General features: G+C 45.6%; 2 protein-coding genes across 6 annotated transcripts; one reads left to right on the forward strand and one right to left on the reverse strand.

Annotated features, from left to right (window-relative positions):
- The first annotated feature begins 47 nt into the window (after positions 1–47).
- Lrrc51 (leucine rich repeat containing 51) lies at positions 48–20,374 on the forward strand. 5 transcript variants are annotated; one of them, XM_052761068.1, is made up of 6 exons: positions 48–216; positions 10,752–10,814; positions 11,554–11,691; positions 17,727–17,932; positions 19,734–19,882; positions 20,142–20,374. In XM_052761068.1, exons 3-6 carry the CDS (start codon positions 11,610–11,612, stop codon positions 20,281–20,283), a joined length of 579 nt encoding a protein of 192 aa, XP_052617028.1. In that variant the 5' UTR covers positions 48–216; positions 10,752–10,814; positions 11,554–11,609; the 3' UTR covers positions 20,284–20,374. The 5 variants fall into 5 exon arrangements, with proteins under 5 accessions (XP_052617028.1, XP_052617027.1, XP_052617031.1 ...); XM_052761067.1 differs by having other exon boundaries at positions 48–202; XM_052761069.1 differs by lacking the exon at positions 48–216 and adding an exon at positions 5,944–8,999.
- A 964-nt stretch (positions 20,375–21,338) lies between these two features.
- Positions 21,339–27,425, reverse strand: Lamtor1 (late endosomal/lysosomal adaptor, MAPK and MTOR activator 1). Its single transcript, XM_052761072.1, has 5 exons — positions 27,261–27,425; positions 23,186–23,331; positions 22,893–22,970; positions 22,443–22,569; positions 21,339–21,950 (listed from the first exon to the last, which is right to left on the reverse strand). Exons 1-5 carry the CDS (start codon positions 27,300–27,302, stop codon positions 21,858–21,860), a joined length of 486 nt encoding a protein of 161 aa, XP_052617032.1. The 5' UTR covers positions 27,303–27,425; the 3' UTR covers positions 21,339–21,857.
- Between the last annotated feature and the right edge of the window lie 203 nt (positions 27,426–27,628).

The following is a 27,628-nucleotide window of genomic DNA, read 5'->3' on the forward strand; positions in this document are numbered from 1 at the left end:
CGGATCCCGGTCTTGCCTTGAAGGTAACAAGAACAACAAATCCCAGCAAACCCCGAGGCTTCGGCGCCTGCCCCGATTGAACTACACGTCCCAGAAGGCATCACGAGCACGTTCATGGCGCTGTCTGTGGCGTGATGACGAAGGTAGTTGCCATGGAGTTGCGCGGAGTAACCCTCAGGTAGTGGGACGCTGAGGCCGGAGGGTAAGAGACTGCGGGTGAGTTGGGCGGGAAAACAGGAAAATCTTTCTAGGACACTAAAGCTCTCTGAAAGGGGAAGAACCCCATAAAAAGAGTAAGAACTTTCCCAATTGGGGACCTGAGATTCTCCCCAAACACTCATCCCCGGTCACGGTGAACACAACACTCGAGATGAACTGGGGGACTATGGGTATCATACCCATACATATTTTGGCACCTCAGCGCAAGCATGGCGCTTCCCCAATACGGGTGCCTCAAGTCCCAGACACAGAGAAATCAGAAACGCCCTCGGGCATGGTGTTGGTTTTCCTCTAGGGAACCAGAACTTGTTTAACATGACACATCAGAGTAATTCACAGCCCTTAATTCTGGAGATGAAGAAAAGGTCATGGGGCTTAAAAGTCCCCTTTTCCTTACTCTTCCAAACAAGACCTTTTTCAGGGAATCAGCGGGTTCCTCCCATCCACACACGTATGAGTGTTGTCTGTAAATTAGCCTTTTCCTCCTACATCCCTGCCTGGTGGGCTTCTGGAAGCTACAATTTAGATCTTCGTTTCTTCTACATTCTTCATGACAGATTTAGTAACTTCTCAAGTTCTTTTACACACTCTTTTTCTATTAAAACAGCCCTATGAGTCAAGGATATGTATCCCCATTCCACAGATTGAAAAACTGAAACCCAGAGATAAGTGACTTGCCCAAGATCACACACCACACCAATGACAAAACTAGAAGTAGGGTTCCTTAAGGTCAAACTATCTTTATTTAGCTTGACTTGGCTGAATCTATAGCAGCTTGTACTTGTCTCAAGGATTACGTTAAACTGCCGGAGGGAAAAAGAACCTGTATTACCATCTTGAGTTATTTACATTTCAACCTGAATGAGTTTCAAATCCATCCTTGAAATGATTAATGAAGAAAGGAAACTAGAGACGGAAGCAATGGGAATCAAATGCATTTAAATTAAGCAAGAAACAGCTGCCAGGATACCTGAGATCTGAAACTGCCATGATTCACTGGCCCTGATTGGTCTCTTACTATTTTAAAGTTTCTCTGGGGTTAGTCTCTGTTTCTCCACCTCACTATACCCTCTTCTTAGTGCTCATCAACACCCACACCTTTATTTGCCACCTGCATATCTCCAGCCAAACCTTCATCTTTTAAGTTCCAGATCTGTATAACCAATTGTGTCCCTAACATCTCCTTCAGGATGTATATGAGGCATGTCAACTTCACTGTTTCTTAATGCACTCCAACCCTCTCTTCCAAACCTGGGATTCATCCAGTAATCCTACAATGTATACAAACCCCCAAGTGTTACTCTTAATAACTCTTACATTTCTAATATAGTCCACTTAATACCTAAAAGTCTCTTCTTGTTTGAGAATTTTATACATGCATATAAGCATATAATGGTTTTGATCAAATCTACTTTCCTGCATTGCCTCACCTCCAAATCCTCCCTTAGGCCCCTAAATGTCTTTTTTTTTTTTTTTTTTTTTTTGACACAAACTCACAGAGCTCCACCTGCCTCTCCCTCCCTAAGTGCTGGGATTAAAGGTGTGCACCACCATCCCTAGCTAAATGTCTTTCTAAAATTGGGGGGGGTTGTTTTTGTTTTTCGAGAAAGCTTTTCTCTGTGTAGCTTGGCTATCATGGAACGAACTTTGTAGACCACACTGGCCTCAAGCTCACAGAGATCCGCCTGCCTCTGCCTCTCAAGTGCTGGGATTAAAGGCGAGCAACACCACCACCTGACTAAAATACTCATTTTTATTATTTTTATGTTATTTTATTTTTATTTTATTATAAAAGTAATAAAATGTGTGTGTGATACATGTGAGTAAGAGCCCTCAGAAGCCAGACTAGAGCATCTGGTCCCCTGGATCTGGAGCTACAGGTGGTTATGAGCTACCAATGTGGGTGCTAGGAACCACACTTAGGCTCTCTTCAAGAGCAGTGTGTGGTCTTTGCTGAGCTATCTCTCCAGCCCCACTATTGTTTTGTGTTGCTGCTGTTGTTGTTTTTTCTCTTAAAGACTTGGTCTTCCTTTGTTGCCCAGGCTGTCCTCAAATTTGTGATCATCCTGCCTCTGCCTCCTAAGTGTAAATAATTTTTACTCACTCCTAGCTACCATCCTGCATTCCCTTCTACTTTGCATACTTCAAAAAAATATTAAGTAAAAATTTGATATTGTTCACTCTCCTTACCCCCAAATTAATATACATCCTGTGGCTTCCTGCTGTTTTTAGAATAAAGGAGCATCTCAGGGTGGCTTCTGCCCACCTCTCCAGCCTGTGCTCTAACCATACACACTTTTTTTTCATTCTAGTTTGTGTCACTTTAAGGTCTTCCAAATTTCTGAGTTCACACTAGAACATGCCACCATGGAGCCTTGGCCTTTGCCCACAGCTGGAATGCTTGTCTTTTTCCTTGAGGGAAGTGGGTTGTGAAAGTAAACCCAGTGCCTCATGCATGTTAAGTACGCCTTGTGTCTCAGCTATATCCCACACCCTGGGATGCTCGTCTTTTCCTCTGTTATTCTGTTCTTTTTGCCTGTACTTACCCTTCAGCGGTCTCTCAATCCCTCAATTCTAGTGCCTCCTGTCCTCTATCATTTACTTAGCTGTAGCAGTCAGGTAGTGAGTGTACGATGACATCCAAGTGTGAGAAAAACATGTTCCCTGCCCTGCTGGAGTTTCTGGTCAGATAGACAGTGAGCAGATAATTAGAGTGTTCTGAGTGCTACCGTGGCAGTAAGTATAGGGTATGGTGAGAGCCAAGTAGGGAGATTCCACATCCAAATTTGGGGATAAGAAAAAATTTCTCAGAAAAGTTCAAACTGGAGTTGGCTCCTGAAGCAAGAATAACCAGGGGAATGTTGAAGGAAACTACATTCCAAGCAGATCACTCTGGAAAGGGACACTTTCCATCAGAGGCCCATGCGAGTGCAGGAACCTTACTAGGAGTTGTTGAATTTGGCCGGATTGCAGAATATGGTGAAGATAAGCTGGGAGTCAGCAGGCAGGAGTCAAGTTAGTTATCCCTGGGAATCCCTTCCTCCAGAACATATTGACTATGTAGCCAATTTTCCATGGCATCCTTTGACATTTTTTTCCCTCCACCTGCAGCTCAAATGGAAACCCTCTTTAAGCTAGGCTGTCAATCTATCAGCTTTCCTCATCTGATTATTGCTCCAAGCCTCCAACATCATGTCGCAACATGCTTGAGAAAGGCCAGAAATGGCTAGCAATAAAACAGATTCAAATTCTTAGTAATTCTCCAAACTGGAAATTTTTGTCAACCTGGAATTGGTTAGATAAAGTTAAAAATACCATGTATAGCCAGGCAGTGGTGGTGCTCATCTTCAGTCTCAGCACTCAGAGGCAGAGGCAGGTGCATCTCTGAGTTTGAGGCCAGCCTGGTCTACAGAGAGAGTTCCAGGACAGCCAGGACTACACAGAGAAACGCTGTCTCGAAAAACAAAAAGGGGGGGGGGCGCTTAAGAGAATATACAAAAATTTGAAAAGAAAAAAAATACTGCCTTACAAAGGAATACACAGGGTTTATTTATAAAGATCTAGTGCCCTTTACATGTATTCTAGGAGGTCCCAAACTCTTCATTCTTCATGGAAATTAAAACTTTCTTCCTGAGTCTGCTCGTATGGTTCCATGTTGTTTGACTTTTCTGGGGGCGGGGGTTTGAAACAGGGTTTCTCTGTGTAGCCCTGACTGTTCTGGAACTTGCTCTGTAGACCAGGCTGGCCTTGAACTCACAGAAATCTGCCTGCCTCTGCCTCTCAAGGAATGGGATTAAAGGTGTGCACCACCACTGCCTGGCAACATCTACAGTTGTTTTTTTGTTTCTTTGTTTAAGTTTTGAAAAGAAAACTCAATTCAAAACAAGTGTACCCTAACCCTCTCGGTGGTCAGGTCAGTGAGTCAGCTTGGTGAGATGAGTACTATATGGAGAGTCTTCTCTTCAAAGAGTGGCAGAGTAAGGAAGGCAAAGCATCTGGAAGTCAGGCCTGCTTTGTGACACATCTAACTCATCATTGACTCCTTCTTTAATTACTCCATGTATCCATCAAACCAGTACCCAGTCTTTGTCAAGTTCAGTGTGGAGTATTTATCGAAGCAGAAGTCTAACTTCTTGTCCCTGTCCTCAAGTTTACAGGGAGAAAACAGAAACTAAGCAAATAATAAAGAAATTAGTATGGAGGGCTGAAAGTAGAACTGAGTTCCTAGAGTATTTACCCTGGCATGCACAAGACCCCAGGAACACACACAGAGACTGAAGTACTGACAGTACAGCTACTTCCATTTGTTGAGCATCTGCTTTAGGCCATACACTAGCTCTTCAGGGAGGGTGTGTCTTCATTTCACAAGTAAGAAAACAGATGATGTTAAAGTTTTATCCAAAGTGCAGCTGGAGAATGGGTCGGTTAGCTATTGCTGTGCATCAAATCATCCAAAACCAAGTGGCTTAAAATAATAAGCATTAATTCTTACCTTGATGACTCTGAGTTACCTGGATGGTTCTTATCGTGGCTGAGTTCATACATCTATCTGCCTGCAGTCATCTGTGGGTTAGGTGATCCTCCCAATCTTGACATTGGGTGTTAGCTGACTGTAGCCTGATCTAATCTGGCCTCAGCTGAGGTCATTGGCTCATTTTCACCTCTAGTACCTGATATATCTCACATCCCTCTAGCATTCCAGCCATTTCTCATGGCATTGGCAGAGAGCAGGAGAGCAAGTCTTCCTATAAAGTTTCTATTTGCCAGGCTGGAAATGTAGCTCAGTGCTAGAGCAATTGCCTAGCATATAAAAGACTCTTTGAGTTCATGCCCAGTGCCCAAAACAAAACCTTAAATCTTTTGTTTTCTTCATTTTATCAGCATCTCACAGGCTGGTTCAAAAGCTGAGCTCCGCATCAGAATGGAGTGGAACTATAAAATTATAGTGCAAAGGGGAGAGATATCGGGCAGACCATGAATAGGAATCATTGATTCTTGCAAGCTTTAATATCTAAATTGAAAAAATAAATTTAAATGATGTTTTCTCTAGAAAAGGAAGATTTTTACAAAGCCAAGTATGGTGATACATGCTTGTAATCTTAGCATTTGGGAAGTAGAGGCAGAGGGAATCAGGACTTCAAGTCATCCTTGGCTACATTGTGGGTTCCAGGCCAACCTGGGCTATATGAGAACCTGTGTGTGTGAATGTATATATGTACATATAAAATTATATACATACACACGTATATATGTATATTTATACATGTATATACATTTTTTTTCATGACAGGGTTTCTCTGTGTAACAGCCCTGGCTGTCCTAGAACTCGCTTTGTAGACCAGGCTGGCCTCAAACTCACACAGATCCATACCTGCTTCTGCCTCCTGAGTGTGCCACCACTGCCTGGCTTATATAATTTTTTAAAACTGTATATAAGATGGTACATGGGGCTGGAGAGATGGCTCAGCAGTTAAAACACTGAGCACTGTCTCCTCTTGCACAGAACCCACGTTTGGTTCTCAGCACCCGTGTGGTAGCTCACATCCATCTTTAACTCCAGTTCCAGGGCATCTGGCAATCTCCTGACCTCCACAGGCACCAGACACCAGGAGCATTTATGGTGCACATACATACAGGTAAAACACTCATCCACATAAAATAAATCTAAGACTATTTTTTTTAAATGTAGTCCTTGGGGGACTGTCTCCAGGACCCCCTTGGATGCAGGGTCTGAATGTTCATGTCTCTTATAGAGAGTGCTGCTACATTTGCATATAATGCACACACATTGTCCTGTGCACTCTAGATCATCTGGATTACTCTCAGTGACTGAAGTGTGGGTTCTGTATGAGTTCTTGTCCTGCGGTGTTGTTTAGTGAGGGACGACAATGGGGCAAATGCTCATTCAGTAAGACAAATGCTGTGGGATTTCACGTGAATGAAGTTTCAGGTGTATGGCACAGTTAGGAAGGTCAGAAGGCATTTTGCAGGAGTGAGGGCTCTCCTTCAATCACATGGGTCTGGAGGAGCAAATTCGGGTCATCAGGTTTGGCAGCAACAGCCCAACATTTTTTTCTTTTTTATGTATACAGTGTTCTGCCTGTATGTATGCCTGCGTGCCAGAAGAGGGCATTTAGATGGTTGTGAGCTACCATCTGGTTGCTGGGAATTGAACTCAGGACCTCTGGAAGAGCAGCCAGTGCTCTTAACCTCTGAGCCATCTCTCCGGCTCTCTAAGACTCTATTTTAAGTCTAAAAAGATACTTTAGGGACTGGGGAGACAGTTTGGTTGGTAAAGTGCTGCCCTGCAAGCATAAGGACCTGAGTTCTCCAAACATGGTGATACACACTTAAAATCCCAGAACTGGGGAGGCAGAGGCAGGGGATTCCTGGGGCTCTCTGGCTAGTCAGCTTAGCCTGCCTGGCAAGCTCTAGGCCATTCAGAGACCCTTTCTCAAAAAAGTGGGGGGAAGTGGATGGCAAATGAGGAAGGACATCCAAGGTTGTCCTTGGGCCTCCACACACATGTACATGTCTATATAGGTACACACACCCACATTTGTAAACACACAAGAAAGAACACCTATAATCACAGTACTAGGGAGAACCTGTCTTTAAAACAAAACAAACAAAAAACCAGCAGAGCATGGTGGTTCAAGCCTCTAATCCCAACACGAGCGAGGCAGAAGCAAAGGAAGGCAATGAGGAGGTGGAGGTGGTAGTACAGGCACACTAGGGCTGACACTAAACAGAGTATTCACTAAATAGGCAACTGTAACTTGGAACTGGCTACAGATTGCTCTGCCACACTAATAGAAACCCAGCAAAGTCTCTCTGTGCTCCTGACAGGGCTCTATTATTTGTCCCTTGGCTTCATTCCTTTTGGTCAGGCACAGGACAGCAGGCACTCAACAAATACTTGGAGAATTGAATTGATATCTTACTGGGAGTGTGGTGTGGAATGGAACAGCTGGACCTGGGAGCCGATTGTCAGAATAGCTCAGTGTCAACTCTGCCCAAACAGAAATCAGTATATTGGCAGTTTCTCATTCCGCAAGTGCCTCTTATGAGCCCGGTTCTTTATATGATGGTGAATAAAACACAGGACTAGCTACGAACACGCAGGGCCATCCATCATCTTAGAGCTCCACTTTAGTCTTCTTCAAAAACTTTATTAGAAGCTGCTGCTACATAAAATCATTTCTGCTCTGAAGTTCTAGCCACCAAAAAACAGTAAAAAATTTTTCTTTGGTATTTTAAAATACTTATTCATGCTGGGTGGTGGTGGTGGATGCCTTTAATCTCAGCACTCAGGAGGCAGAGGCAGGTGGATCTCTGTGAGATCAAGGCCAGCCTGGTCTACAGAACGAGTTCCAGGACAGCTGGGGTATACATAGAGAAACCCTGTCTTAAGAATCAAAATGGAAAAAAAGAGAGACTGGAAAGATGTCTTCCAAAGGACCTAGGTTCAATTCCCAGCACTTATATGATGGCTGACAACAGCCTATAACTCCAGTCCCATGGGATCTGACCTCTAGCCTCCATTGGCACCAGACACATAACTGGTGCACAAACATACATGCAGGCAAAACAGCCATACACATACATTTTTTTAATTAAATAATTTAAAATTTAGGTACTAAAGTAGGTTGGGCTTCTGCCTCAGCTAGGTTCCTCTAGTTTTACAAAAGAAGACGATGAGGGTTGCAGACACGGCTCAGTAACAGAGCTTGCCCAGGGTGTGCAATGGATGTACATTCTATCCCTAACACCATAGGAAAAAGAAAAGAATAATGAGTTGTTGAATGCCTATAGATTTTCCTAAGTCAAAAGGAAACTGCTTAAATTAATCTAGCATGGCTGAGAAAACACCTGCCAGTCAGAGCGTGAGGACCTCTACCATGTTGTTCCTACCAGCTTGATTTGCTGCTGCCCAGGGGGGTCTTCATCTCTGTCATTATTAGTTCCTGATCTTTTTATTTCTTTGAGATAGTTTTGTGTAGGCCAGTGGTAGCTTCAAACTTGCTCTGTAGCTGACAGTGACTTTTAAAACTCCCGATCTTTATGCTTCTCTCTCCCAAGTATTAGGATTATAAGTGTAACCCACCATAGTCACTTTGGTTTTCAAGAAAGGATCTTACTATGTAGCCCAGGCTGGCCTTGAACTTGAGATCCTGTCTTAGCCTCCCTCCCAAGTGGGAAGGATACCAACTAGTGTGAAACTAAGCTCTTCCTTCTTGGTCATGACTTTTGTCAGTTTCTTCTCCCACTACTCTTTGGCTTTCTCTTCCCAGGATGGGCTGTCTCCAGTAATGAAGATGGCAATTTCCAAATAGAGATCAACATCTCCTTCTTCTAGTTAAAACTTTTTGAGATAAGGTCTTTCTATGTAATCCTGGAGATCGCTATGTATACTAGGGTGGCATCGAACTCATACAGATCCTCCTGCCTCTACCTCCTGGGATTAAAGGAGTGGTGGTACTTAAAAAACAGTGCTGGGATTAAAAGAGCATGCCATTACCCTGACTTAGATTCTTTTCTCCTGTGTAGTTGGTAACCCACTCCAGGTCTTCCATACCGTCATCGAGCTTTAATGGTTTTATGGAGACCACTCCAGGCCACTAGTCTCAGCCTTCAACTTTCTGCGTCTTCATCACATCCTTCCTGTGGACTTGGTATCTAAAAGATTCAGGTGTTCCTAATGAATAATCCATGTCCACGAGCACAAACACTTGACAGAATTCAGATGCTGCGTGACTCAGGCTGACATGTCCCAAAAGGTCAGTTATGACTACTACTTTCATTGCTGTTGAAAAGTCTCATGTAGCCCAGTCTGCTCTCAAATTTACTACATTGCTGGGCATGACCTTGACTCCTGATAACCTTGCCTCTACTTCCTAAATGCTGAGTTACAGGTGTGTGCCACTTCGCCCAGAAGACTGCTAATTTTTAGGGCAAGATACTCCCTTTTTCTTTTTTTTCTTACTCTCTTTTTATTCCTCCAAATCATAAATTACCAAAAAAGGAATTTACTTGCATGGCATTTATTAAGCCTCAACTGAAATCAGGTCCTTCGTAGGTTTTACTTTTGAGATAGGATTTCATTATATATAACACAGGCAGACCTTGACTTTATGATTCTCCTACCTCAGCCTTCAGTGTTCACCAGCCACCTAGCATTCCCAGCTATATATCTTTGCATTCTTAACTATGTCCTTTATTTTTTGTTGTTGCTTTGTTTTGTCTGGTTGTTTTTGAGAGTGTTGCTCAAGCTGGCCTCAAACTCACAATCTTCCTGCCTTAGTGTCCTAAGTGCTGAGACTACAGATATGCCTCTTGGCTTTGGCCTCTAACAAAATTTATTTGAACAATGCTTGCTAATTTCATTGTCTCTGCATACAGGCTAATTTCTTCTTTGATTCCTGTGATGAGTACTACATATTCCCAGGCTTTCCTTTGTCCTTTGGCTGCCAGAAATGTAATAACTAAGTCCTGAGGTCTCTGATACATTTCATCTTTTAACCTAGTTAGTTTTTGTTTGTTTGTTTGTTTGTTCTGTTTTTAGAAACAGGGTTTCTCTCTGTAGTCCTGGCTGGCCTGGAAATTGCTCTGTAGACCAGGCTGCCCTCAAACTTAGAGATCAGCTTATCTTCCAAATGCTGTGACTAAAAGTGGGTGCCACCACACCCAGCTTTTGTCTTTTTTTTTTTTTTCTGTATCAGCATTGTCCAGTTTGGTGACCACTAGTCATATGTGACAATTAAGCAATGACTCAACAGGTAGCTAGTTCATCTTGGGATGGGCTCTAAAATAGCTCAGTAATTCCTAATATTGATTGCATGTTAAATATTTTGGATATGCTAAGTTAAATATTAGGATTAACTTCACCCATTTCATTTTGCTGAAATTATAGCTCCTAAAATTATCTATTTACTTATTTATCTGTGTGGACAAGTATATGGAAGTCAGAAGACAATTTTATGGAGTTGATTCTCTCCTATTATATGTTCAGGTTGCCAGCCTTGTGCAGCAAGTGCCTTGACCTGCTGAGCCTTCTCATTAGTCCATATAGTTCCTAAAATCTTGAAATTATGTATCTAAAAATCAGGCTTGCATTTGTGACTTACATTCTCTCTGCTGGACTGCTAGCACTGCTCTACAAGGCATCCTGCTTTGTGAGCAGGTTATTGCTATAAACCTCATCCTTTGGGAAAGCAAGGAAGGCAGGCAGAGGAAGTGACAGCAGGGGCTGGAGTGAAAAGAAGTCTAGCCTAGGGACTTGTCTTTTGTCTACTTGCTTTTTGTTTATGCATTTCATACACACATAACAAACAGCCTTTGCTACAGTGTTTCTCGGCTATCTTCATTCCAGGTGAGTAGCATTCAACAGCTCTTCCTAGTCTCCAGGAAAAACCTGTTCTCAGGTTACTTTACCTAACATATTGGAAAGGATTGGATAAGACACGTCACTCATTACAAATGACTGATAACTTTGTGTTCACCTCTCTCTGGGGGTGTTTCCATTTTAACAGGGAACAATCCCTGAACCCAATGGAATGAATCCCTAATGGTGGAGTTTCAGGCTTCAGTGACAGGTGAGTGAGGGTAGACTCTGGTTTTCTGTTTATATGTGTTGTTACATCCAAGATGTGACTGGAAGTAGGGTTCTCAGATGTAAAGGGCTAATAGACAAGCTGCACAGAAAAGGAAGGTAGCAAATCTCTAGTTGTGTTAGAAAGGGAAGGACTCAGACACCAACCAGATTCAGTGCATGCCTTCAAGGGTTTGTTAAGTAATAGAATAGTGCAGCTGATGTCAACAGAGACTAGGCAGCAAGACAGTCTCCATGGTGACTACTGTGCAGTAGCAAGAGGGCTCTCAGTAGGATTCCAGAGACTATGACTGCTGTCCACAACTGACTCGGCTTAACTCTGGGCAAGTCCTTTACCCTTTGGGTCTCAGTTTCTTCATCTGGAAAATAGAAATAGGTGCTATAGTCATGTGATGGTGCATACCTATAATCCCAGCACTCAGGAGGCTGAGGAAGGTGGATCATTAGTTTGAGGCTAGCCTGGGCTGCATCAGACCCTATGTCAATAAAACAAAACAAAAATCCCCATAAGGAATGGGTGCTATAACTATCAGATAAGTTCTAAGTGTCATGAAGTTGCTCTGAGAAGAAATATACTACACATGAAAGGACCAGTACCTTAAAATGGAAATGCAGCTAGGCAGGCCTAGAGTGGTAGAGTAGAAAGCAGTGTGCAGGGCTGTGGGGAATCCTGAAGGTAGACATTCCATATATGGAACAGTCATTCTTCTCTGTCCTCCCAGGCTGAACCCAGACTCCCAGGGCCCATGCTTCCACCTGATGAATGATGGCCTGAACTATGAGCAAACGGGACTATATGAACACTTCGGTGCAGGAGCCTCCTCTTGACTACTCCTTCAAAAGCATCCACGTGATCCAAGGTCAGTCCACAGAGCATAGCAATCAACAAACACATCATGGTATCAAGCTAGGAAGTACCTAGGAAGAATCCCAGTTTTCTGTTTAAAACGCCTAAACAGATTTTTCCCCAACTTCTTGTTGTCTTTGAAGGGAGAGGGTGAAGTGAGGATTTTTTGTTTTACAGGGCTAGGGAGTGAATGTAAGGACTCTTACATATAGGGCAAATGTTCTATATCTGAGCTTTATTCTCAGCCTTGAGATTAAGAAATACGTATTTTGCCGGGCGGTGGTGGTGGTGCACGCCTTTAATCCCAGCACTCGGGAGGCAGAGCCAGGCGGATCTCTGTGAGTTCGAGGCCAGCCTGGGCTACAGAGTGAGTTCCAGGACAGGCTCCAAAGCTACACGGAGAAACCCTGTCTCGAAAAAAAAAAACAAAAAAAGAAATATGTAGTATTTTAACTTTATGTATGTGGGTGTTTTGCCTGCATGTGTATCTGCACCCCTTGTATGCCTGGTGCAGGCAGAGGTCAGAAGTGGGCATCAGCCCCCCTCAACCTGAGTTAGAGATGGCAGTGAGCCTCCATGAAGGTGCTGGAAATTTGACTGGGTCCTCTGGAAGAGCTGCCAGTGCTCTTAACTGCTGCACTATCTCTTCCAGCTCCCTTGAGATTTATTTTTATTTATTTTATGTGTAGGAATGCTTTTCCTGAATGTATGTATGAGCCCACATGCATGCCTGGTGCCCAAGGAAGTCGGAAGAGGGTTTCAGATTCCCTAGAACTGGAGTTAGGGACTGTTGTGAGGCATCATGTGGATACTGCAAATCAAACCCTGGTGTTCTGCAAAAGCAACAAGTTCTTTGTTTTTTTGTTTTGTTTTGAGACAGGGTTTCTCTGTGTAATTTTGGAGCCTGTCCTGGATCTCACTCCGTAGACCAGGCTGGCCTTGAACTCACAGAGATCCACCTGCCTCTGCCTCCCAGTGCTGGGATTAAAGGCGTGTGCCACCACCACCCAGCAGCAACATGTGCTCTTAACCACTCACCACCCCCTAGTTTCTAAAAGCATCAAATTGGAAAGGAACCAGTGGTCTCTTGTGGTAGTTGACACGTCTTCAAGAAAAGCCAGGCTATAGCAGGAAATTCCTGAAGAATACTAAGAGAAATAGGCTGCTGCCAGGTTCTACCATGGTGGCAAAACCTTGTCTCTTTTGTCTAGGAACATAGGCCTGTTCTGCTCATTGGTAAAACATGAGAGGTCTTTTTTGCAACAAACTGGCATATTCCCAGTTAACATTCTTGACAGACTTCTTCCATTCATTCCACAGATGCCAGATTTATTCCATCATCACTAACATTCACTGTAGTTCCAGCTCTGCCCGCATCCAGTCTGTTTTACTATTCAGTGTCTTCCTAAATAGGCAGCTAACCCCTTTCACGGTGCATGATGAAGCTTTCACAGTACCACATGCTCAAATAGGCAGTTCTGCCACCTCTGCCTTTGGCTACTGTCCTCACAGAACACGTGTACAAACTCACAATCTCAGATATATTATCTGGCTTTGGTTTTCTGTCAGGTAGCCACCCATTAGCTCAAGAGTGTTACTAGCCTGGGTTTTGGTTCAGGGTACTACTTCAGTTAGTTAGTGTCCAACACACTAGTAACTCATGTCTGTCTCTCCCCAGCACATGCTCATCTACCACGACCTTTATTGTGCTTTTTCTGACTGATGTAATACCTATTTCAAAAGGGTTTTAGTTGCAATAATAGCTTTGTGAATGAAAGCCAAAGTGATTGGGGGGTGGAATGTAATGGCTCCTACGGTAGCATAGAAATTTCCAGCATTCAGTACGAAGATCTGATGCTGCTCCTTGTGGACTCCTCAGAATAAGGAAATACACTAGTCAGTTCTACCCAAGGTACCTGTACAGCACAAAATAGAATTTGCAGATGTTACAGACTCCATCCAGCTGTTCAGAATTTACTGAGCATCTATTATTATTATTATTATTGGTTTTTTGAGACAAAGTTTCTCTGTGTAACAGCTATGGTTGTCCCAGAACTCGCTCTGTAGACCAGGCTGGCCTTGATCTCACCGAGATCCACCTGCCTCTGCCTCCCAAGTGCTGGGATTAAACGGGGAAGCCACCACCACCTGGCTGAACTCCTATTATTTATTAAGCAGTTATTTACATATATGTGCAGACATATATACACCAGGCAATTGAACTCCTTGCTAAGTCTGTTAAGGGGTGGCAGAGGGAAAGACTTATTAAACCCAGAGCTCTTTCCTGTTCCCTAGAGCTTCAAAATTTAGAAGTTAAAGAAGGATAGAGTTGAGGGCTTCTTGGGACAGTATTTGCTGAATTAATCAAGGTGTATCACAGAATCTGAGACACCAGTGACTTTACATCTAATTTGGACTCCCTGATCAGGCAGAAGCTTCAGGAGTGTTACCAAACATAGGCTCATCCCATGCACAACCAGTAGCTTGCTATGTGTACTCACAAACACAGTACTAAGGGGGTTCTCCATGTATACCTGCCAGTTCCTTCCATTGTGGAAACTGACAGATGATGCTAAAAGTTCTTCGTATCAAACTGACTCTTTACTTCCAGGCATGTGGGACAACACTGCATGGCAACACACTAGAATTTAGGTAGAGGATCAAGGATTCCCTGCAGTTGGTGCCTCCCAATTTTAATTCTGTTAGTGCTGGTATTTGTGGTCTAGTTTCCAGACCTACTCTGAACTAGGAACCTTTTAACACATGCTCAAGTAATGTGCTACCTTAGTATAGCCTGAAGGGATGGGTACCTATAGCAATTTTAGATGCCCCCTTTTACCCTAGGTAACAAGAGCTCAGGCTTCCTCATATTAAGGCAACTCCATCCAGGGACTCCTTCACAGCATGGGACCAGCCTTTTATGTGACATTAAAGCTTCTACATTATCAGAACAGGTGCTAGTTCATGTGTAGTTATTCTGACATTATCTAAGTCAACTCCTTTTAAAGTTTTTGGAAGGTGTGAGAGGGAGACATGATTTGGAGTCTACTCATGGACAGAAGTACTCTGCTCCATTATCCTTATACCCCCTCTGCCCCCCAGGGCTCAATCTTGGGTCCTGTTCATTCCAAGACTAACGCAGAGAGCCACCTGGAGGATGCCGTCTGACCTGCAGCTGAGAGGAAGTGGTCAGCTGCTGTGTGCAGAGTGCGCTAAGTGCTTTCTCCCTACAGGCCACTTGCTAAAGGCTTGGAGACAGTAGGGAAATGGAACCACTTTAACTAGACTGAAGTCTGGCTCTGGGTCTCCCACTGATGCCATCTTGGGCAGAACCCACCCACCTTCATTATGAACCTCATTTGAAAAAGAAGCAAGGGAGGGATGTGTGTGTGTGTTTTCTCTGCACCCTCATTTTCCAATGTGGGTGTTCAGACTACCTGCTTGCACTTCCTATTCATTTGCACTCTAATTTGGCTTCCGTCCTCAAGCCTTTACATGGCGGTAGCGCACACCTTTAATCCCAGCACTCAGGAGGCAGAGCCAGGCAGATCTCTGTGAGTTCGAAGCCAGCCTGGTCTACAGTGCGAGATTCAGGACAGGCTCCAAAACTACACGGAGAAACCCTGTCTTGAAAAACCAGGACAGGCACCAAAACTACACAGAGAGAGGTTTGTCTCAGGAAAAAAAAAAAAAAAGAAGTAGCTGATAACCATATAAAAGGCTTGAGGACAGAAGCCAGGAGTGAAAATGAATAGGAAGTACAAGCAGGTAGCCTGATGGTTACCAGCTACTTCTGAGCACCAGGGTTAGTGTTGAATCCTTGTCTTTCCTGGAACTTACTCCTCCATATACTGTAGACTCTCCAAACACCTTTAAACTCAGGGGCTTGAGGGATGGCTTAGCAGGTAAGAGCACTGGCTGCTCTCTCAAAGAACCCGGGTTTGATTCCCAGCACCCACAAGACTCACAACCATCTGGAATTCTAGTTCTTGGGAATCTGATGACCTCTTCTGACCTTACTAGGCATGGCACACATACATGCAGGCAAAATACCCATATACATAAATTTTTAATTAAAAATAAATAAAACTGTTCTCTCCTGTAGCTCCCTGTTCTTCAGATTATTTACTAACTTTTTATATCTTTTTATGTCTTTCTCTTCCTCTCTGAGGATTTGCCTGTTTCTCTAATTTATATACTCTGTACTAAAAGTTTGTAAAGCTGTCTCCTCGGCTTTAGACCTTCATTCTAATGCCTACCTACCTCGTTGGCTTCTCTTGCCTTTTCATACAACAGGAACCTCTAGCACACTAAATCCAAACCTAAACTCATTACCTCTTCAATCCAATTTCTCCTGAAATTCTTCATCAGCTAATAGAACCTGAACAAAAACCTGGGCACCATCTTTATATAGCCTTCTACCCTTACATTCAGTCAGCCAAATCATAATTGCTATATCCATCTTGTCTCATGCTAAAGTAGACAAACTAATCTTTGAATTCTATCTACCTTCTAAATCTATATTCTATATTGAAGCTTCAAAGTCACCTTTCAAGTGAAAAGCTGAATTATCTGGTGGGTTTTCTTTTTTCTTTCTTTTTATGTGCATTGATGTTTTGTCTGCATGTATGTCTGTGCAGGGGTGTCAGATCCCCTGGAACTGGAGTCGCAGGGAGTTGTGAGCTGCCATGTGGATACTGGGAATTGAACCCAGGTCCTGTGGAAAAGCAGCCAGTGCTCTTAACCAATGAGCCATTTCTTCAGCCCTCTGATGATTTTTTTGTTTGTTTCGTTTTTTGTTCTTCCTTGTTTTTTCGAGACAGGGTTTCTCTGTATAGCCCTTGCTTTTATGGAACTCACTTTGTAAACCAGGCTGGTCTTGAACTCTTGAGATCCATCTCCCAAATGCTGGGATTAAAGGTGTGTGCCACCACCGCCTAGCTGAATTACCTCTGTTTTAAACACTCTGTGACTTCTCATTACCTATAGGACAAAGCCCAAGGTCTTAGCCTGGCATTTAGGACTAAGGACTGGCTCCTGTCTGCTTTTTGTCTACTTGTGCCCTGTGTATGGTACTGGTGGACATGTGTCTCCATCCTGCTCTCTTCTTGTCCCTTCTCCCTCCTTTGCCCGGTTAACGCCTCTTAATCTACCAAGTCCAGCTCACATGCCGCCTTGCCTGCGCTCTCAGGGCACTGAGACCCTTTCCTTGCTGCAGTGACTGTGGACTGTCACACAAACTCACTGCCAGTTTGTTTCCCTCCTGCCCACAGAAATTCCTCTGAGAGACATATGCTTCATCCCTGCCCTACTGCTCATCCAGAGCCTGGCACATTCTCTCTCATTGTTTACTACTGTGTATCTATCTGATAAAGCTTGTAATTAATGGAGGAAAGGAAGGACACTGGATGTGCTCCACTGAAGTGAATTCTCTAAGCTATTATATTATACTAGAAGAGGATTCTGCACTTTGTGATGTCATCTTGGTCTACCCGACAACTCTGGTTCTTACTTCCCTTATCTGTGAAATGGGAAGAAGTCTGCTCCACTAATGGGTGATATACATGGGATCCACTAATGCAAAGGACATGAGAAGGCCATCTGACCTAAACTTCTTTAGCCCTTACTCCAGACTTACTCTGATCTTTGGAGCTTGAGACAGGGAGGATCTCACTAGACTCTAGTGCTGGGGCCCTGCCAAAGCCTCCAAGTAGCTCCTGAATATTCATCTTTCCAGCTCTTCCTACTCACTCCCTAAAGGCAGAAAAGCAAAAATGATGAGCCCAAGCCTTGGGCTAGAGTGATGGCTTGGAGGTTAAGAGCAGTTGTTGTTCCTACATAGGCACCAAGTTCAATTCCTAATGCTCACATGGTGGCTCACAACCACCCCTAACTCCAGTTCTAGGCGATCTCACACACTCTTCTGACAGACTTCTGCAGACACCAGGCATGCACATGGTGCACATACATACAGGCAAACCATTCATACACATAGAAGTTAAAAATCTAAATAAACAAACAAATTCAAGTCGTATTTTGTCGTCATAGATCTGGTAAGCGAGGAGCCAAGGACAGGTCTACGACCAGTGAAGCACTCAAAGTCAGGAAAGTCACTGACCCAGTCCCTGTGGCTCAACAACAATGTCCTCAACGACCTGAAAGACTTCAGCCAGGTGGTTACACAGCTTCTGCAGCACCCAGAGAACCTGGCCTGGATCGACCTCTCCTTCAATGACCTGACTTCCATTGACCCTGTGAGTTCCTAGCCCTGGACATCTAGTCAAGGGCTAGCTTGAAGCCACTGTGTCCTTATCAAGGAAGCAGAGGCAATGTGGTACAGTTCAAAGGATATTGTTGCAGAGATACATAGTTGTAGGCACAAATCTTTAGTTTCCCCCTTATTATGTGACTGTAAATAACTTCTTTGTTTTGTTTTTTGAGACAGTCTCACTATGTATCCCTAGTTGGCCTGTAACTCACTGGCCTTTACTTAGAGAGATCCACCTGCCTCTGGGAGTCTCACAGGCTACATAGTTTCTTTTTTCTTTTTTTAAGATTTATTTACTTATTTATTTATTATGTATACAGTGTTCTACCTGCATGTATCCCTGCAGGCCAGAAGAGTGCACCAGGTCTCATCACAGATGGTTGTGAGCCACCATGTGGGTGCTGGGAATTGAACTCATGACCTCTGGAAAAGCAGCCAAGAGCAGCCTGTGCTCTTAACCTCTGAGCCATCTCTCCAGCCCCGCTACATAGTTTCTTAAAACTTCAGCCTTCCTATAAATGGGGATAAGATGCCATAATCATAATGGTTTTATAAGGATTCAATGAAAATGTGTGAGAACCACCTTGCCTATCAGTGGCTGGAGCAAGCCTATAGCAGTCGTCACTAGGACTCAACTGTGCTTTGTGCTGAGCTCCACTGGGGAGGCGGCAGTGGAAAAGGACATCAGTTGTTTTCTGTGAAATCTAAGTTTTAAAAACATAGTTTGGCCAAGTATGCTGGTGCTTGTTTGTAATTCTAGCACTTGGAAGGTAGAGGTAGGAAGATGAGTTCAAGGTCATCCTCAGCTACATAGTGAGCTTGAGGCCTGCGTGGACTACATGAGAAAGGATAAGGAAGAGAAGGAAAGAAGATAGAAAAGGAAGCAAACAAGGAAGAAAAAAATTAGAAAAAGGAAAGATCTGGAGCATGATTTGGAGACTGTTCCTCTGCAATATACAATAAGAACTCAACTAGGATCTTCAAAGCTTATATGCCGAGCATTGATACTCCCCTGCAGGCTTGGAATGATGGGTCATCACAGTTGGAGAGGCCTTAAGGGGCAAATAAGTCTTAAGGAGAAGGAAAGCTGTCACCTGACCAGTCAAATGGATAGCTAGATGGATGCCAGCTCTCTTTTAGGTTTTGTCCTCCTGGTAAGAGCATTTGTTGCTCTTGCAAGAGGACCCAAGTTCACTTCCTCGCACATACATGGTGGTTGACAACCATCCATAGAACTCTAGTTTCACCAGGCTCTTGTATGGGGCACAGACGTACATGCAGGCAAACACTTATGCACATAAAATAAGGGCTAGAAAGATGACTCAGCAGTTAAGAGCACTTGTTGCCCTTCCAAGGACCTGGGTTCAATTCTCAGCACCTACATGGTGGCTCACAACTGTCTGTAAATCAGGGTCCAGGGAATCCAATGGCCTCCGAAAGCACTAGGCATGCATGTGGTGTACATCCATACACGTAGGCAAAATACCCATACACATAAAAGAATAATTATTTTTTAAGTAACAAAAAACTAGAGTAACAAATACTAGAGTCATCTAGAATGCCGTGAAGGGTGCTGAGGGGGGCCAAGTTGTTCTCCAGACTTGTCTCCAGACTCCAGATAGTCTAGTCTATCTGAGCAGAGATCCAGTCTTTTTTTTTTTTTTTGGAGCTGAGGATTGAACCCAGGGCCTTGCACTTGCTAGGCAAGCACTCTACCACTGAGCTAAATCCCCAACCCGAGATCCAGAGTCTTTGGCCAGCCTGACTTTTGATTTCTGCCCTAACAGGTCCTAACAACATTCTTCAACCTAAGTGTCCTCTACCTTCATGGCAACAGTATCCATCGCCTAGGGGAGGTGAACAAGCTATCTGTCCTCCCTCGTCTCCGGAGCCTGACCCTCCATGGGAACCCCATAGAGGAAGAAAAGGGGTATAGGTAAGTTCTTGGAGCTGGGGTCCAGATTCGCCTCCCTAAGGAACAAGGGGAGGGAGACAAACTTAAGACCACTCTTCTCCCACATGTGGACGCAGGAGGAAGGGGCAGACCTCTAAGCACTCCCCTTGCTCTCAGAATGATCCCAGTCTTCCCAAATCACAGCCAAGCTCCCCTCCATTCAGAAGCGACAGCAGCAACTGGTAGAGGGGGAGGGAGTTCCAGTGTGGGGGCTCACCCCCAGCTCAAGTCTTCCCCACAGGCAGTATGTGCTATGCAACCTGCCCCGTATCACCACGTTCGACTTCAGTGGAGTCACCAAGGCAGACCGCACCACAGCCGAAGTCTGGAAACGCATGAACATCAAGCCCAAGAAGGTCCGGATCAAGCAGGATGTACTCTGAAATTCACAGGACCCCAGCACACCTAATGCCCTGAGGATGATCAGCTTGGTTTGACAATAAATGATTTAAGCTGTTCAGCAAATTAAAGTTCCCTGCACCTTGTAAGGATGCCTTCCATGCCCAGCAACTACCAGTAAAACTTCAGAGTGGAGGCAAAGGCCTACTGGCTTAGGACCCAGGAACCTGGTGTTGCCATGCAGGAAACTATCCTCATTGGGCCCCTTTGTACTCTTTAGCCTTCAGATAAGGGAATAGAGTAGATTAGCAATTTGAAAAAAAAAAAAATTTTTTTTAAAAGAGATTCTAACTCTAGCCCATGCTAGCCTTGAACTTGTAACAATCCTCTTGCTGTAGTCTCCTGAGTGCTGGTATTAACAGGAGTAAGCCACCATGCCTCACCCAAAATCTTCATAAAGTGCCAAGGTGTGCAGAGCTGCCATCAGCCTCTAGAGTAGGGCCAGAAAATAGCTGTGATCTATTTCTATTAGAGCAGAGTAGTTTTACTCTCAGGTTGTGATTCTGGTTAAGATTTCATTTCCTAGTGGGTGGTGGTAGCACATACCTTTAATCCCAGCACTAGAGGCAGAGGCAGTCAGATCTCTGTGAGTTCAGGGCCAGCCTGGTCTACATGGTGAGTTCTAGGCCAGCCAAAACTACATAGTGAGATCCTGTCTAAAAAAAAAAAAAAAATCATTTCCTGAAAAGAATAACCATCGGAGTATGACCTCCTCCCACCCTCCCACTCCTAGGGGCTATGTGTAAGCCTACTGAGTCTGAGGCAAGTCTCCAACAGTCACAGCTGCCTCCGGTTCAAGTCTGTACAGCTGTGACAGTGTTACCATCAGTAGAGAGGGGGAAATGAATGGTCTCATCCTACCTAAGGTTACCCAACACTATATCAGCTAAGACCTGGCAACCTTGAACTTTTATCTCCTGGATTCCTCCTTAATGCTGCTGAAGACATTCCTCTGCATCTCACTTCTCACAAACTTGAATAGCCAAAATAAATAGTGGAGTGGTGGGCAGGACAGAGCAGGTTGAACCAGCAACACAAATGAATATACTTCCTTTATCGAGGGGTGACAAACAAAAACAAAAAGACCAAACATGTAAAAACCCAGGGTGCTAGAAATACAAACTCAATTCAGATTCAAGCTCATCTAGACCCTGGTCGTAATCCCTAGTGAGGTGCCTCTGAGCACCAAGTCAGGGAAGGGGACAGGAGTGAATTGGAGGCCAAGAGAAAGGGTGGGAAGGGGATCCCCTAGGTCTCCCGGTGTTCACCCCTACAGGGGTATCTCCATCTTCCCAATGACTGTGCAGATCTGCCAGGCCCTGTCCTCTTGGCCCAACCTCACCCCAGCCAGGACTTGAAGGCCGGTGGCGATCGGTTCTCCCCCCTCGCTTAGTCCTCACTTGCTCAGGCTTCTAGCCTTATTCTTTTCCTCCATATTCTTCTCCGTGATTAGTAGCAGGTTAAGTACTGTAGAAAGCCACAGTGAGGCTGGGGGCCAGAAGAGGTGGGGTGGAGACGGGATGGAGAGGAGGGAAGAGCTGTCCCAGGACCCCTCTCTTCATGGGATCCCAAACTGAACAACCAGCTCTTCTTTCGCGTCCACACGGATCTGAGAAAGTGCACTGTAGGCATAAGCAGCTATCCTGGAGACCTGAGACAGGAGCCAGGGAGGAAAAGAACAGACATGAGAGGGAGAGCTGGGAGAGCAATAAAGAAAAGGCCTGAGGAGGGACTGAAAGCCAGAAAGAACTGGGTGTGGTGGTGCTTGCCTGTAATCCCACTACTCAGGAGGCTAAATCAGGAGGGTCACAAGTTCAATTGCCAGCCTGGGCTGTAACAGTGAGTCCTCTCAAAAAACAAGGGTTAGGTTGTAGCTTACTGGTAGAACACTTGCTTAGCATGCACCAAGTCCTGGGTTTTATCTTTGGAAGGAAGTGAGAGAGAGGAAGAGGGAGGGAGAAGAGTGGGGAGTGGACAAAAACAAGGGCAGATGCTGGGAAAGTAAAGGCTACGGGGAAGAACTAAGACGGCTATGAAGACTAAGAGAACAAGGTGGAAATACGCTGGGCTCACCAAGTGCCAGGCTCCCTCCCTCCCGTGAAGCAGTGTGGGAAGGGGGCGGGGACAGGCCCGGAGTGCTCACCTGCTGCAAGTCCGAGAAGGGGATGGGCTCGCTGGCCAGCACTTGGTGGGGCTGGCTGGTGAGAGACGGCAGCGGCGGCAGCTTCTTCCAATGGGTCAGACTGCTGCTAAGCACAGCCAAGCGAGTACTGGCCAGGAGGGAGGGATCATGGAAGGACAATTAGGCCAAAGCTTGCCCTGTCCTGTCCTGCCCTGCCCAGGCAAGCTTCACTCCCTCAGGCCAGGGGACCATGGTGACAGGGTACAGCTCATCACCAACTCACTTGACTGTACTCCTTTGGCCTGGTCACCCTTGATCAAATGTATTGGGCACACAGGGCTGACTTGAATGCCTGAGGCATCTAAGGGATCTGTAGTCAGTTTTCTGGGCTGCACCCAAATGAAGAGCCTGGACAGGGGACCAGACTCCAAAGCTAGAAAGGAATGACTAGGAGGCTGGCCCTGTGCTCACCTGTACTGCCTTGCCCGGTCCATGTACTCATGCTGCTCCATGCCCTGGGAGTCTGCAGCAGACACATCGATGATGTTGCTTTGAAGAGAAGAAAGAGAAGACATGACAAGTGCTTCGGAGAGGCACAGACAAGAATCAGTGCTAGGTGCCAAGTCCAATGCTATCTAACACTAGTACTCCCTCCCACCTGCCCATTGTAACAGGGCAGAACCCAGAGGCATCTCTCCCTAGTGACCTTGTCCTATCCCAGAAGCCTGGCTGCCTCTGCCCCAGCCTGGTCCTATGACACTCACCTAGCTGTCTTGGCAAGGATGGAAGAAAGCAGGGCCTGCTCATCTGTGCGAGCTGAAGGTAGGCTGTGGTAGTTGGGCTCGGCTCCATTGAGGGCTTTGGTGGGGGTGCTACTGGGGTCCAGCAATAGCTTCCGCTCCTCCCGATCCTAGCAGAGGCCAGTAGAGAAAAGTCAGCCCCAGGACCTTCATTTCTTCTCATAGGTCCTCTCCTCAGACCAGCTCTGACCTTTAAATCCTAAAACTATTTTTATAAAGAGAACTGAAGTATCCAGATGGATCCAAAGTCAAAAAACATTCATTCTCTGACTGATCCAAAGTCAGTGGTCTAGGATGAACCTAGAGAACCTGAAAAATTCAGAGAGGAACAAAGCAGGCATTCCACAACAGTCCTGGAGCCTCAGTGAACTGGTCAAACACCTACTGGACAAAGGTTATTGGAAACCAAGTCAGAGGAAGTGGGAAAGTATCAAAATAAGGGTACAGAGGAGAAATCAATACAAGTCAGAACCCAAGAACAGCCTTCCTGGTTCCCTGGATCAAGTACTACCCAGCAAAGATGCTGGCCCCCAACATCGTGAGGCCCTGGTGAGGCCAGACAAGGCCCTGGACCCCAAGAGAAAGCAGGCCCATCGTATCTTGTCATTCCTCACGTTACCTTAGTGCAGAAACTCCAAGCCCACAACTTAGACACAACCACCAATAACCTCTCTTCTTCTTTCTCTCCAGGATCTTTGTAAAGCCTCCACAAGAAACACAACTCACACATGCACACAACACAGTCTTTCTATGTTCCCCAGGATGCCCTAGTACTATATAACCAAACTGGCCTGGAACTTGCCAGTGTCCAGCCTCTACCTCCCCCAGTGCTGTGATTACAGGTATGTTCTGGGTGTTCTTTTCTCCTCTCAGGCGTTCACCTCCTGTGGCCTGGTACCTATTATATGCTGAACTCAGAGCAACAGTACAGCTGTTTCTCCCTGCCAAACTACACTCTTTGCCCAACACAGCCTCCTCAGTCTTTAGCAGCCCTGCTACTATTAGCCTGTATAGACAAGCACAACCACCAGAACTGATCTAGAACTAAACCAAGTCTCCATCTTCTGGAACTGTATTTTCCTTGTCCTGGTTCAGGCCCTGGTTCTAATCTACTGCCTTCTAGGCTCAACACTGCCTTGAGTCCATCAACTGCAGATCTCTGCTGGTTTTGTGTCAGGTGCAATCTGGATAAGCAGACCTGCTGGATGTCTATTCAGTCCATAGAAAGCTAGGACAGGCCACTTGTGAAGGAGTATAGTGTGAAGGAGGAGGGGAGTGCTAGCCAATGCTGACCCATCAACCTTAGTGCTCAACTGCCAGCCTCAGCACTCTCCTCCCAGCCTGGAGAGTTCCTACCAGTTCCCCTGCTGCAGGAGCCAGCTTCCCTTGCCCAAACTCTCCCTCCAGAGAGCTACTTCCTCCTGGTCTTGCCTGCCCCACCCCAGACAGGCTCAACCCTTCCACCTTGCTCTTCCTCCTCAGGCCATTTGACCCAGTTCACCCTGGCAAAAGGAAGCATCTGTGGCCTTCTGCCCCATTACCTCTAGGTTCCCAGACATTCTTTCTCCTTCCTCAGTATTAACAGGCTAGAAAGATAAAGTGTTTGTCAAAGATGAAAGGCTCTGTAAGGAAAGCTGGCTCATAATGAGACTCAAAAATATTTTCTATGCCTGCTTTTCCCAGCCCCATTCCTGACAAATCTTCACCCCCATCCCATCAGGAGTTCAAGAACAAGGTTGTGTTTCTAATTTCCTGAAGAGGCCCAGCAACTCCAAAGAGCAGACAAACTGAGCTAAGAGTAGTGATGCACACCTTTAATCCCAGCACTCCGGCAAGGCAGGAAGATCTCTGAGTTAAAAACAGCCTGGTCTACATAGCAAGTTCCAGGCCAGTCAAGGCTTCATAGAGATATGCCCCCCCCCCCCCGCCCCCCGCCCCGCCGCCGCCGCCCAAAAAAAAAGTTAACATAACCTGACACCCAAAGAATGAGTGGTACATGGGCTAAGTTTGTCATATCAAAGTTTGCCTCCCAAGCCAATACAGCCTGAGTCAAGATTTCACTATCTACTTTAGCATAGACCCATGGTGTCTGCCCACAACGGAGTACCTCAGAGCTTCTCCCAGCACATGAAGCACATGTCTTGTGCTTACAAACACCTTGGCTAGAGTACTTCTAAGGTTAGCTAAATCTTAGATCCTCTGAACTTTTCCCTCAGTTTTAAACAGATGTTAACTCATATGACCGGTCAATGTAAAAGCCTTCTGAAGACCATAATGTTTGTACATTCTCTTTCTTTGAGACAGAGACTCATTGTGTACCTCAAAACTGGCCTAAAACTCACTATGTAACCAGACTGACCAAACTTGAAGCAGTTCTCCTTTTCAGCCTCCAAAGTGTTGGGATTCTAAGCGTAAGCCAACAGGGATGGCTTTCTTCTTATACTAAAGGGTCAGACCGTGATGAAGATAGGAGGGCCTACTTAAGAGGGGACTGGGGATATGACCGTATCAGTACAGCACATTGGTACAGCACATGCCCAGCAAGCATAAAGCCCTGGGTTTGATCTCCACTACTGCATAAACTGGACATGGATGGCACAAACTTGCGATCCCAGCACTCAGGCAGAAGCAGGAGAATCAGAAGTTCAAGGTCATTCTCAACTACATAGCAGGTCTGCCAGTCTGGGCTACATGAGACCTTGTCTCAGCCAGAGACAAGACTCAAACAAGGGGAAGGTAGAATTTTGGGAGAGAAGCAAGTCCAGCTCTCCCTCCTAGAAGTTTGGTATCCTTTCCCCATAAAAGACCACATGCTTTAAGAGACATTTTCCCTCTAGGCAGGAATACTGCCCTCTCCTTTTTTTGATGTTTTGTGGTGGGTTCCTGTTTTTGCTGTTCTCTCCGTTAGCAGGTCAGGATGAAGTGAAAGATTCTTGCCACAGGGCATGTCAAACTCAGGTCAAATAACCTGATCAGGAACCACTCACACTGCCATACAAATCACATTTTCCTAAACTGAAGTTCTTAACCCAAAGTACCTTCACTGGGGAAAAAACAACTTCCCAAGTACAGTGATAGCACTTATTTCTCTGACTGTATCCTCCACTAGACTGAGTGAAACTGTTCTTTATGGCTCGGTGCCTACTGTGTATAGAAAGCAGAACTCAGGCTTTGAGGCAACTATAAAAGGTATGGCCAGTGGCCTGAGACCCAGCCTTGCAAGTCTCCCCTCCTCAAAAGTGGTCAGGCAAAAGGACAGGGATTGTGGTATGGAGAGAAATGAGAATGCACCAAGGGAAAGATGGAAAATTTAAAATACAAAACACTAAGTCTCTCCAAGCTACTGTTTTCTCGCAAGGAAAAACTCTACAGTCACATTTTTCAGAGAGGCACTCTCTAGTTAGAGGAACCTTCAGGCACAGGCAGGAACAGCAAGCCAAACTCAAACAAATGAGCTCACTATCCCTTCTTTCCTCTACATGGATCAAAGCTAAACTCTATTGCTTCCCTGAAGTCCCGATGTCTTCACTCTATTAAATTCTTCACTGGCCAACTCAAACGCCACCAACTTCCAGAGGCCTTCCGACACTAGGCCAGCAGTGACATTACATCTTTAACACCAGTAACAGAACATACACAAATTTCTGATTTATTTCGGGAGACTAAGCCTCAAATTACCTATCTCTAGAATGGGTTCGTAAAGTCCTTATACAATCAGCAGTGAAGGCACAGGAATCCGAGAAAGCAAATGCTTCCCAGAAACCCAGTCTGAGGATTCAGGCTGTCAAAGTACGAGGGTACTGGAAAGTGGAGGGGGAGGGGCCGAGGCAGGCGGCCGGCGGCGTAACCCTAGGCTGGAGTAAAACTAGATCTTTAAGAGGGTAGGAGCCCGGCTTGGCGTCCTCTGTAATCTGTCCCCTCCAGGCCTCCGTACTCAGCGAGCCTGCAGTCCAGCTCCCGGCCGCTGCGGGCTTTTTTCTGGGCCCCACGTCCCGCGGTCGTAGCCCACAGTCCCAAACCCCGCCAGCCGCGGCCGCACCTGGTCCGAGTCCTCGTTTTCGCTGCTATAGCAGCACCCCATGGCGGGGTCGGGCCGGGCGCTCAGGCGGCGCCGAGGAGGGACGGCGTCCGTCAGGAGCCTTTCCGGTCACATGACCCGGGGCTGCCTCTCGCTCCCCTCCCCCGCCTAGCCTGTCCCAAAGTCTCTCGGGCACCACAGCCAAATCTCGGCTTCCGGTCCCGCCCCTCCGCGTGACCATCACCAACCAATGGAAAAGCGCGTCCTACGTGACAGGCCGCGTGGCACGTGATTCGAGAGGAGCGTCACATGATTTTGTTGTCCCAGTCTCTAGCTCTGAGTCCTTTCGTCCCCTGGCCGGAGTGCGAGTTGAGTGTGTCTGATCACAT

This window comes from Peromyscus californicus, unplaced genomic scaffold (genome assembly GCF_007827085.1).
Source record: "Peromyscus californicus insignis strain IS unplaced genomic scaffold, ASM782708v3 Scaffold_4__1_contigs__length_199733344, whole genome shotgun sequence".
Lineage (NCBI taxonomy): Eukaryota > Metazoa > Chordata > Mammalia > Rodentia > Cricetidae > Peromyscus > Peromyscus californicus.